Source organism: Microtus pennsylvanicus, chromosome 2, assembly GCF_037038515.1.
Source record: "Microtus pennsylvanicus isolate mMicPen1 chromosome 2, mMicPen1.hap1, whole genome shotgun sequence".
Lineage (NCBI taxonomy): Eukaryota > Metazoa > Chordata > Mammalia > Rodentia > Cricetidae > Microtus > Microtus pennsylvanicus.
The window spans coordinates 29,862,787-29,874,858 of NC_134580.1; the positions used below are offsets into that span (position 1 = coordinate 29,862,787).

Below are 12,072 nucleotides of genomic sequence, written 5' to 3' on the forward strand. Positions count from 1 at the left end.
ACCTCATACCCTTCCCCTTGAGTTCCTGAACTCTCCGTCTGAGTGTTGCTGTGAATGTCTCTTTCCTAGACCTGATACTGGACCAGCAAGAACTGTTCAGTGACCTGAATGACAGTATGAGGGTTAAAGTGCGGGAAGCCCTTCTCAAGAAACGCCACCATCAGAATGATAGGCGGAGGAACAACCTCATTCCCATTGTCCGCTCCTTTGCTGAGGTTGGCAAGAAGCAATCGGACCCACATTCCATGGACAAAGATGGTAAGGACTTGGGGGTGTCTCTCTTTTTCTCTCTGTTGAAAACACATTTGGGGACCAGTTGGCGATGTGGAATTACTGCAGGGCGAGGCTGTGACACTTAGGCCCCTGGACTCCTTGATGGGTAGTGAGCTGGGTGACTAGGATGCTCCCTTCTCCGTGTGCCCTTGGATAGCATTCCAGGGGGGACTGCGAGGTGAGGGATGTATCCCCTGTGCTCCCAGAGAAGGTGTAGCTCTGGGGAGAATGGTCACATCGATGAGGAGCTGGGCCAGAGAAGGTGAGCTGCAGCCTTGTCCAGTTAAACAAAAGTCTGCTTAGACACAAACTGCTGTGGTCTAGCCAGGCCTCCAGGCTTCTGCTTTGGCTCCACCCCCTGGAGAGTGTATGGCCCTGGACAATCTTCACATCGCACTTAATAAAGACAATGGCAGGACCTTCCTTCCATTTGTTGTGGGATTTCTGTGTGTTAGCTTAGGTCCATAGCCTGTGTACAGGCGCGGGTGGGCCCAGCTGTTAACCACTTCTCTTGCCATGGCTGGGCGAGGCCTCGCCTGCAGCTTCTCCTCCTTTGCTGGCAAGCTGTTTGCCAAGCTCTGTGCAGAGGTGCTGGCGCACTGAGGGTCAGGATGGCTCTCTGCAGAGAGAAAGGAAGATAGGAAGGTAATGGAGGACTAGACCTCTGCCTTCTTAGCACTGAGTGCAGGGACAGACGTGATGGACTCTGCTTCATAGTCCTCCCAGCCTGTAGAGGTCACAGCTGGCTGTGATGGATGGCTGGATCTGAGGGGAAGGAGGGGCAAGCCCTTGGCAGATTCTGTTTGACTGTCTCCAAATAGGTCAGACTGTTTCTCCTCAGTCTGCTCCAACTACGAGTCTTGAGGTGAAAAACGGAGTGAATTGCGAGCACAGTCCTGTGGATCTAAGCAAGGTGAGGAGACATGGCAGGTTGACTTCTAGACCGAAGGTTATCTGTAGTGGAGCCCAGGGTCTTCCGGAATCTTTCTGGGGTCTGGTAAGCTCCGATGGCTCATGAGCCTTCCCCAGGAGCAGCACTGCTCTGTGAAAAGGGACGCCATCTTCCTTGTTGTCTCCCTGTGCACACTCAGCCGGCCGACTCAGCACAGTGAAGGCAGCCTGCTGCTGAGCCCCACTGCCCCGGCTCCCGGTGCATTAGTGACCCTCTGGCACCTGCTGCCGTGCATCCTTCTCACTCTCGTCACTGTTGTCACTGCAGTATTTTGCCGCTGCCTCCTAAAGCTCGTGATGTCTGGCTCTTCTTGGAGGGCTGTGGCTGCTGCATCTGATGGAGCAGTCAGTATTTGCAAGGAGAAATAACATGACCCAGAACTCCCGAGGCGCTTCCTCCCAGAGGAGCATGGTGGGGTGGGATGAAAGTTCTCGGACTTAAACTTTGATTCTTGAGTGGCTCAGTGGCTAAAGGTGTTGCTGCCTGAATTCTGCCCTGAAACCCACACAGTGGTGGAGGAACTGATTTTCACAAGGTGTTCTCTGGCTTCCATACATGGACTGCAGCCTGTGTAGACACACACACATACAACACCTAAACACACACCCCACACACTAAATTACATATAGTTTATATGTGCTATAAATGATAAATGTGTGTGTGTGTACACACTCATGCGTGTATTCTATACTCCGTAGTTGTAGTCAGAATTCTCTCCCTGAATCTTAATCTCTTCCCCTTTTTTTTAAAATAGTGGACTGATCTGATCTATGATCGCTCCGTTCAGGGTTTTTATAAAAATCAAATAAAACAGTGAGGAACTCTTCTGTAACCTTGAGTGATACTTGAAGAGAATGATTGCCAGCGAAGCCGATGGCTCCTAAATTCTCAAAGGCTCCTGTGTACTTTCAGGTGGACCTTCATTTCATGAAAAAAATTCCCACTGGGGCAGAGGCCTCCAATGTCTTGGTTGGAGAGGTGGACACTCTGGACCGTCCCATCGTCGCCTTTGTGAGGCTCTCCCCAGCTGTGCTCCTCTCGGGCCTGACAGAAGTGCCCATCCCAACAAGGTACCTGGGTCCTGCCCCGAGCTGAGTGACCTGTGTGAGCACTGGCGCTAGCAGCTAGTTAGTACCAGAAGTTAGGGTGGGCCGTTCGGAGAGAGTGTTTAAAATTCCTTGGTGAGCTATGAAAGTGGGGGTGAAGGGAGGATGAGGGGTGGGGGGGAGTGAGTTCTAAGTTTTAAGGCTGTGACCATGAGTACTGTTGGCCTTGGAAGAAGAGCCCAGGAGAACAGGGAAAGAGCACAGCAAGGTCCAGTGGATTGTCACACCAGGAGGCCTTCGTCTCCAGGGAACTGTCTCTAGGGAAAGGTACTGATGTCTTTCCACAGTGCTGGCAGGACTTGGCTATTTGTGTGCCCCAAGGTGGTGACGTGGTGATTCAGAGCCCCACTGATTATAGAGAGTGCACAGATGTCCAGAACACAATTCACGCTCCTCTCCAGGACTTGGTCATTTCAACTTCTTATCCTTCCCTTTCTCTGTCATTTTCTTAATAGAACAATGGATGGGGATTAGATAACCTTGAATTTACACAGCGGTGCAGTGTTTTGAAAAGACATCCTTTCTATGGCTAGGAACTGTGTCTATGGTAACGCTAAGAAGCCCAGCCAGCCACGTTATTGAATGATGTCTTATTAATAGCTCTGAATGGCGCCTGGCCATAGCAGGCTGATGTTCTTCTTGAAGGCGGTGATGGTCTCTGTGTGGTAGTCGGGGCGAGGTTTGCTATTTAGAGTGGATAAGATGTCCCTTCTCCTTCTTTATTTATGTAGCTCCCTCTTTTGTGTGTTTTGGCAGATTTTTGTTTATCTTGCTGGGCCCAGTAGGAAAAGGTCAGCAGTACCACGAGATTGGCAGATCCATGGCCACCATCATGACCGATGAGGTACAGACCACTCTGCCTTCCATCCACTCATCTCGTAATTAGTGAGCATTTCTATCTCGCGGAAGCTGTGTGTGTTGTTGGGGATACGATAAGGACTGTGGCAGCATCTGCTGGGAAGCATCCGGGACTTCTCTAGGAGCCATTCAAAGAGAACCACACCCTCTGGGAGACTTTCCTTGCAGTTCCATTGCTTGTTTGTTTATAGACAGGTTCTTAGTAGCCCAGGTTGGCCTTGAACACCTAGTGCTGGGATTATAAGCATGTACCACTATGGCCACTTAACTCTCCCTTTTTTAAGTAATCCAAGATGCAAAGACATCATTTTCTGGGAGAATTATTATTGCCAAGTAAAATGTGTCAACTCATATTTAATGTAGCTCATGAAGCCTGAGTTAACTTTCTAGAGAATATAGTTAATTAAATATGTTGAACTTATTTGTATAAAGAAATACTCCTGTTCCCTGGAAAGAGAGGTTTGCATAAGGTCAGGCTGTGCCCTCGGGCAGTGTCATGTGGAGGTGTCATGGTCACTCTGTACCTGGTGAGGGCTGCTGTGCAGTGGTTCCAAGGCACACATCTGTGCGCTAAGTTCATGTATGGCTGTCCAAGGCACACATCTGTGCGCTAAGTTCATGTGTGATCTCTCTCTGGTCCTTTCACAGATGACCTCCATTAGCAAGACTGTCTATTTTCAGACGTGACTAAGAGAATTTCTGTGTCCTTTCTCCTGTGGAGACAATAAAATGACTTTAAGTGGTGTCTTATCTCCTTGACACAGGGTCTCACTCCGTGAGCCCACCTGGCCTTCCACTTGAGGTGCCCTCCTGCTGTGGTCTGGGGTGTGCCTGGATTCACGGGCACAGGCACCTCCGCACTCTGCGTTAGGTTCCTTTAAGCACTAAGTTTTATGTCTTAGATATCCATGCCAGAGATAAAAATCAAGAGGCTGTATCCATTTCTCAGTGGATATTGTTGCAAACACAGTAATGTTGAGTTTTCCTAAGGTGTTTTCCTCCCTTCTGTAGATTTTTCATGATGTGGCATATAAAGCCAAGGAGCGAGATGACCTTCTGGCCGGGATAGATGAGTTCCTGGACCAGGTGACTGTGCTCCCTCCAGGGGAGTGGGACCCATCCATTAGAATTGAGCCACCCAAAAATGTCCCTTCCCAGGTAACGTATGCATATAAGCTATTTGTGGCTGCTGTTCTTTCCACAGACAAGCAAAAGTTATGTCTGTTTATGCCAAATATACCAAGACTTGTCCCTGTTTGGGAGCTCTTGAATGTCAGACTAGGAATAAAAGACTAATCTGTAATAACAGGTAGGCCCTGATGTGATGAGATATCATTGTCTTTTGTTTTGTTGTTGTTGTTTTCTTTTGGTTTTGAGACAGGGTTTCTCTGTAGCTTTGGAGCCTGTCCTGGAACTAGTTCTTGTAGAACAGGCTGGCTTCGAACTCACAGAGATCCATCTGCCTCTGCCTCCCAAGTGCTGGGATTAAAGGAGTGTGCCAACCCTGCCCGGCTAAAATATCATCGTTAACTGGGAATGGAGTTCTCGCCACAAAGGGAAGGACTGATCTAGAGTGAAGGAGGGGAGAGGGAAAGTATTTCCTGGAAATACATTGTATACAAAATATTCAAGTTAAAAAAAAAACATGGTATAATGAAAGAACAAATAGGTTTCTAGTGGTTCTCTGACATACCGAGGATGGGAAGAGAGCTTCTGTATGTACCAGATGAGGACAGACATTTTTATCCATGTAAATTTGGCCTTCCCAGATGCCCGCCCCTGCTCTTGTCTCTAGTTTACAGAATTGACTGATCTAGGGTAATATTTTAAAGGTCGGTGAGACAGGGATGCAGACCTGAAACTGAGGCTGAAACCCATGTGATGCCCTATGCGTTAATCTCACCAGCTGGGAGGCAGACAGAAGGATTATAAATGCAAAGCCAGCCCGAGTTACATACCAAGTTCCATGCCTGCCTGGACTGTATAGTAAGATCCTGGCTCCACAAAACAAAACAACAAGGATTATTTGAATATGGCAGCACATGCCTTTAATCCCAGAACTCAGAAGCAAGAGATCTTTGTGGGTTCAAGATCAGTGTATATATGGAGTTTCAGGACTACAGAAAGACCCTGTCAAAGCAATGACAAAAAACAAAATTAATAATTGATTGAGGGAAGAAAAGGGAGAAGGAGGTAAAGACATCACGCACTAGTTGAGTACATGTACACACACATGACCACACATGTTACATACATACACACACACACACAAGCTGGGGTGGTGGCACATGTCTATACTTGAGTTCTTCCCAAGGTCCTGCACATATGATGTCCCTACTGCAAAAATAAATAGATACGTAAATAAAAGAAAAGATTTAAAGTAAGGACAGTTAAATCCACTACATTATGGAATAATATGGATCTGGGAAGAGGAATAAAAATTTCTTAGCCAGCCTCGGTGGCACATGCCTGTAACTCTAACACCTGAGAGGCAGAGACAGGAAGATCAGAAGTTCAAGGTCATCCTCAGTTAAATATTGAATTTGAGGTCAATTTGGGTTTCAAGAAATCATCTCTCGAAAATGAATAAAACCTTGCAGTAATAGCCTCAGTTATTAAGTAGACACACCTGGGAAGACAGAACCTCAAAGAGTTGCCTTCACCAGATTGGCCTGCAGACATGACTACAGGGTGTGTTCTTCATTGTTAATTCATGCAGGGGAGCCTAGTCTCATTATGGTGGATAATGTGATCCAGGGACAGGTGGTTTTGTTGTACAAGGAAGGTAGAAAGGCAGAGAGACAAAGCCAGTAAGCAGCCTCATCCATGGTCTCTGCTTCAGTTCCTGCCTCCAGCTTTGAACCTCAGCTTTCCTCATTGATGGATGGTGAAGTGTAGTAAAGAACAAACCCCAGTCTCCCCGAGTTGGTATCAGTCATGGCGTTTATCACAGCAGTGGAAACCTAACTAGGAAAGACCCAAAATGTGACTAGACCTCTCAGCCATTTCAGTCCCTTGGGGGAGCCTCCCATTGACTATCACAACAAAGACCAGTATTTCCTGAGGATCTAATTCTCTACAGTGGTGCAACCACCCTAGAAGATTCCAGCCAGGGCTTGTTAAGATTAACCCCTTCTGGTCCTGACTGAAGGCAGGTTTTGCTGTGAGGCCACTCTACCTTGAGACCAAAGCAGGCTTGGTCCCAGCCATCCATCCCAGAAGGCTGTTCACATCACCCCTGAGAGATAAGCAGGGTCAAAGCACTGACAAGAGTCAAAGGTCACCTTCCAGAGTAGATCTAGAGCTGTGAGTGGCTCTAACAGATGTGATAACTCAAATAGACTCAACAGACATCGATAAAACATTCCATCCAAACAGAAAAGAAAATACCTTCTTCTCAGCACCTCATGAAACCTTCTCAAAAATTGAGCACATACTGGGTAACAAAGCAAACCTCAACAGACACAAAACATTTGAAACACCCCATGCATCTTATCAGATCTCCATGGCTTAAAATTAGAATTCAACAGCAATGCTAATTCCAGAGCCCACAAACACATGGAAATTAAACAATGCTCACCAGCCCCGGGTCTCCTTGCCTTCCAGGTTGCTGGATGAAAGCAGGCTATGTAGATTCAGGTAGGGGTTCAGGGAGATGCGGTAGTCCTTTTGGGGGCTCAACCAACAGTGACACCCCAGGGGTGGTTGGCAGGGGCACATTGTCCTTCAGGAGGCCTCTAACAAAGACTGGGGCCTCAGAGTCCCACAGGGGCTGGGTGTGGAATGAGCTGGGATGCTGGGGAATGCAGACTCATGGGCTCCCGGTCACCCCAGAAGGGCCCAGCAGTGGTGGTAGTAAGGGATTGTGGCTTCCCTCAGCAGGTTTCAGTCCCAGAGCCAGCATCACCATCTGAAGACACCTCCCAAGGAGGGAATTGACAGGTTGGGCACCTGCCTGGAGGTACCCAGAGGAGAGTCTCCCAGGATCTCAGGTTTCTTCTGACTCTGGGTCTGCAGGGCTAACTGGAGCAGGGCAGTGGACAGGGTAGGTCCGCTGAGCCGTAGCATGGAGTGGGCACACCCAAAAGGCCCTGCTGGCCACTGGCACTTCATGCAGCAGAGGATTGAGCAGCAGTTGGAGGGAGGTAGATGGGCCCAGATTGTCCAACAGCTGCAGGATGTTTGGCTCAGGTGGGAGTCCCTTGCCTCGATTGGGAGCTGTGGCATGGGCAGCAATGAGTGCTGTCAGCATGCTGTGGCCAGTAGAACCTAGAGCAAAGAAGGACACACGAAGGTGACTGCCACCCAGGTCCAGGCTACCTGCCCTCTGTTCTGCAGCCTTTGCCATCTCTGCTGTCTCATACTCCAGTACTGCAAAGCCCCTCAGCTGCCCACCCTTGCCACATGGCAGGTGAAAGAAGGTGGGTATATCGACCGCGGACAGTGCCTGGTGCAGGGCATCCACATCATTGAAGCCAGGTGGCAGATGGTCCACACAGAGGCACCGGGAGTGCAACAAGGCAGGAGACAGCGGCCCAGCATCTGTGCAATACACATACAGTGTTTGGGGGCTCAGTGGTTTGCTCTGTAAATCAGCCTTGCCCTGGCAGCCGAGCCGTTCATCATGTACTCTGCAAAGCCATAGCCCTTAGAGTGGCCTGTGCGCTCTCTGTACACTACGAAGCAGCGCTCCAGGCTGCCAAAGGGCCGCACCAGCTCCTCACACTGTGCCTGGGTCAGGCAGGGCGGCAGCTTGGCCACACACAACAGAGCATCTGTAGGCTGCAGCTGAACTGACAGCTCCGGCTCTCGAAGCCGGCTCTGGTGGTAGGCCTTGATGGCAGCTTAGCCTGATCCCCTTCCAGCAGGGTCACGAAAGCTGTCCCTTTGTATTTGTCCACCAACTGTCCTTGAGTTCATAGTCGCTCAGAAGATCACAATAGCCTACTTCCTGGTTGGTCAAGTCCCCCGGAAGGCCCCGGATCAGTATCATGGCAGCGGTTATGGATCTGGCACTCAGTAGTTCCAGGCGCTTCCGGATCTCTTCCGGTTCCAAGGACAGCAGCTCCTGTTCAGGTGCTCATCGATAGGCGGTCCACAAAGTTTCCCCTTTGGCCTCTGCCTCCAAGTTGACCAGCGGCCAGTGAGTCAAGAACTTTAAATCTTTGAAGGAAGAATTTGAAGAAGACACTAGAAGATGGAAAGATGTCCCATGCTCTCGGGTAGGCAGAATTAACGTAGTCAAAATGGCAATCTTACCAAAACCAATCTACATACTCAAAGCCACGTGTATCAATATCCCAGCAAAATTCTTCACAGACCTCAAAAGAACAATACTCAACCTCATATGGAAAAGCAAAAAGTCCACGATAACCAAAAGAATCCTGTACAATAAAGGAACTTCTGAAGGCCTCACAATCCCTGACTCAAACTCTACTACAGAGCTACAATACTGAAACCGTCTGGTATTGCCATAAGAGCACACAGGAGGACCAATGGAACTGAATCAAAGAATGGATATCAATCCACACACCTACAAACACCTGATATTTGACAAAGAAGTAAAATATATAAAATATTAAAAAAGAAAGCATATTCAACAAATGGTGCTGGTATAACTGAATATCAATATGTCGAGGAATGAAATAGGTCCAACTATCGCCATGCACAAAGCTCAAATCCAGAAGGATCAAAGATCTCAACATGACACCAATCACACTGAACCTCATGGAAGAAAAAGTGGGAAATACAGACATTCCAGTAAAAAATGTGGTATGGACCTAAACAGAGAACTCTCAACAGATGAATCTAAAATGGCTGAAAGACAATTAAGGAAATGGTCACATCCTTAGCCTTCAGAGAAATGCATATGTAAATAACTCTGATATAACATCTTATGCCTGTCAGAATGGCCAAGATCAAAACACCAATGACAGCATATTCTGGAGAGGATATATGGTGGGGTAAATGGTACACTCCTGCATTGCTGGTAGGAATGAAAGCTGATACTGCCACTTTGAGCATCAGTATGGTGATTTTTCCAAAAATTAGGAAACAACCTTCCTCAAGACCCAGCAATACCACTTTTGGATATATATATCCAGTGGATGAGCAATCATACCACAAGGGCATGTGCTCAACTATGTTCATAACAGTATTGTTTTTCGTAGCCAGAACCTGGAAACAACCTAAATGCCCCTCGACTGAAAAATACATAAAGAAAATGTGGTACATTTACACAATGGAATACTACACAGCAAAAAAAAAATAATGACATCTTGAAATTTGCAGGCAAATGGATGGATGTAGAAAGCATCATATTGAAGGAGGTAACCCAGACCCAGAAAGACAAATATCATGCACTCCCTCATGAGTGGACATAAAGCAAAGAAAACCCAGCCAACCATTCACAACCCAAAGAACCTGGACAACAAAGAGGACCCTAAGAGTGACACACAGGGATCTAATGGACATGGCAAGTAGGAAAAGACAACTCCTGAGTAAACTGTGAGCATGGGGGTCATAGGAGAGGGTAGAGGGGAGGGGGATGATGGGAGGGGAGGGGAGAAAATTATATCTCACTAAAAACGATAAATGATTGAAAAAAGTAGAACTGGGAGTGGATAGCTGATCTTGTGGTTTGGTCTAGGGTTCGACTGCAGGACAAACAGGCAGTGGAGACATTTGTAGAAGGTGGTGTGTGGCAGTGAGGGACTGGAGGTCAGACGGTGACAACAATGAGAGCCTTAGCAGTAGCAGATGGCTTAATGCAGGTGGCAATGGATGGTATTTCTGAGGCATGAGATCATAAAGACCTGGAACTAAGACAGCACCAACTGTACCAGGGTTTAGAATCCACATAGACAGAGACACAAAACAGAATTTAAATCATCAAAGTAGCCATGAGAGCTAAAGGAGTCTAAAAACACTCAGAAAAGTTACTTGGGAGTTGCCCTAGCTCCGAGGTCTGCTCTAAATTTTTCATTTGCATTCTCAACTATTTTGGTGGTTATTTGGTTTATTTTGGGAGGATTTCCCCCTCTACTTCCCCTAAAATATTCGCCCAGAACATCCGGTTTCATTGAAGAAACCACATGTGCCTCCCCCTTCAGAGGTGTGGATTCCGGGACCACTGATAGATTTTTTTTCCTCTGATCACTTTGAACATATCAACACACTGCCTGCTGGGGTCCTAGTTTTCTGTCTGGTAGGAAATTGGATGAGGAGCTTATGGAGAAAATGTGATAAAGTCTATTCTTCTCAGCCCCGTAGAAGTTAGTCACTTGCCCTGGAGTGTCCTTGGAAACAGAGCATTCCCACAGCATCCCATAGTCAATCAGAGGCTACCATGTTACTCTGATCAATCTGAGTCTACTACAAAAGGAATTGATTGCTTTGAGGACAGATGTGATGGGTTCCATGAGCCAAAAGTCGTGACAGTATGTTATGGTCTGTGAGAAGTGGACCATGCTCCCCATCCACTAATAGATGGGTGTCAGTGTGTGCCAGTTGGAAATGTCAACTTGACACACGCTGGAGTAATCTGAGGAAGAAGGAACTTAACTATCTAATAGGTAAGTCTATGGGGAATTTCAATCAATGTCTGATGTCCCTGGGTTGGAGGTAATGGGTGTATCTATAAAATAAGCTGTCTTAGAGAGGAAAGGAGAGCAAGTCAGTAAGTGGCTTTACTCCATGGTACCTGCTTTGGTTCCTGCCTCGAGGTTCTGGTCTTGACTTCCTGCCCTGACTTCCACTCATGGTAGCTTCTGATAGGAAAGTGAAAGGGAAGTAAAGCTTCCTTCCTCCAGTTGTTTTTGGTCATGATGTTTCTTCACAGGAAGAGAAAGCAAGTATATTTACCTGCTCAGCAGGTCCAGTTATTCCAGGGTCTAGAGAAGTGCTACCTGAAAGAACATGGGCGCAAGAGAAGAATGAGGCCAAGCCAAATTCTCTTGTCAAAGCCTCCATTTTTTAGCATAATGGCAGTGGCTTATATAGCCCCTGGATGAGGGACCTGAATCGGGTTGGGGGCCTTTGCCAAGGCAGCAAAGTCACTAGTCAGCACACCTGGTAAGTGGAAACATTACTTTTGTGGCTCTGCTTAACAAACAGCTCTCAAGGTAGCTAGGATGTGGGGGCTCTCTACAAACATTCTTGGGACAATGGTCCCTCCTATCAAGAAAGTTGGGATTTGTGGCAGCTTTCATGAGAAAATAGCTCTCAAGATAGTGAGGCTTTCTGCAAACATTCTTAGGACAATGGTGCCTGCAATCATCTTTGGGAAAATGGCTCCTGAAAAGTATACAGTGTCCATAATGGTGAAGGACAACATCCAGAGCCTGTTATAATTCACATGATTCCAACTACTGTGATTATTAAAGTGGAAAGGGTTTCTATTAGGGCTTGGATGTGTAATACCCAAGGAAAGATCCCGTGTTTAAAATCTGATCTCTAGCATGTCGCCATGTTTCAAAGTTGGAGAACCTGGTAAATAAACCCAGAAGGAAAAGATAGGGCATGTGGTGTTGTAGAATATTATTTCAAGGTGTGTGACTTCTGTTTAGGTTGCACTTGTTGAACTATGTGAAGCTGTGATGCTTTGCCTGTCTAAAACACCGGGTAGGCTAATGAAGATTTTAATGGCCAAACGTAAGGCAGGAGAAAGGATAGGTTGGTCAGTCACACAGAGAGTATAAATGGAAGGAGAAATCGTAGAGGAAGGAACAGAGAAAGAGCAAGAGAACAAGGAGAGCAGGATGCTAGGGTAAGCTATCCAGTTATCCAGACACTGAGTAATAATCAAAGAAAGATACACAGAGTGCTTTTAAAAAAAAAAACAAAAAACTAAAAAGCCCAGAGCCAGAGGGAAAGGTGGACAAA

At 47.0% G+C, this 12,072-nt stretch overlaps 1 protein-coding gene and 1 pseudogene across 1 annotated transcript in view; one reads left to right on the plus strand and one right to left on the minus strand.

Moving 5' to 3' along the window:
• The window catches only part of LOC142843391 (electroneutral sodium bicarbonate exchanger 1-like), a 36,641-nt gene extending 32,084 nt beyond the window's left edge, over positions 1–4,557 (plus strand). The window contains exons 6-10 of the mRNA XM_075960691.1: positions 70–258; positions 1,095–1,186; positions 2,138–2,295; positions 3,088–3,175; positions 4,201–4,557. Coding sequence (XP_075816806.1) covers positions 70–258; positions 1,095–1,186; positions 2,138–2,295; positions 3,088–3,175; positions 4,201–4,485 — 812 coding nt within the window. The 3' untranslated portion in view covers positions 4,486–4,557. The remainder of the gene's footprint in view (positions 1–69; positions 259–1,094; positions 1,187–2,137; positions 2,296–3,087; positions 3,176–4,200) is intronic.
• Positions 4,558–6,765: 2,208 nt separating this feature from the next.
• LOC142844129 (ribonucleoprotein PTB-binding 1 pseudogene) lies at positions 6,766–10,950 on the minus strand (annotated as a pseudogene).
• Positions 10,951–12,072: the final 1,122 nt, after the last annotated feature.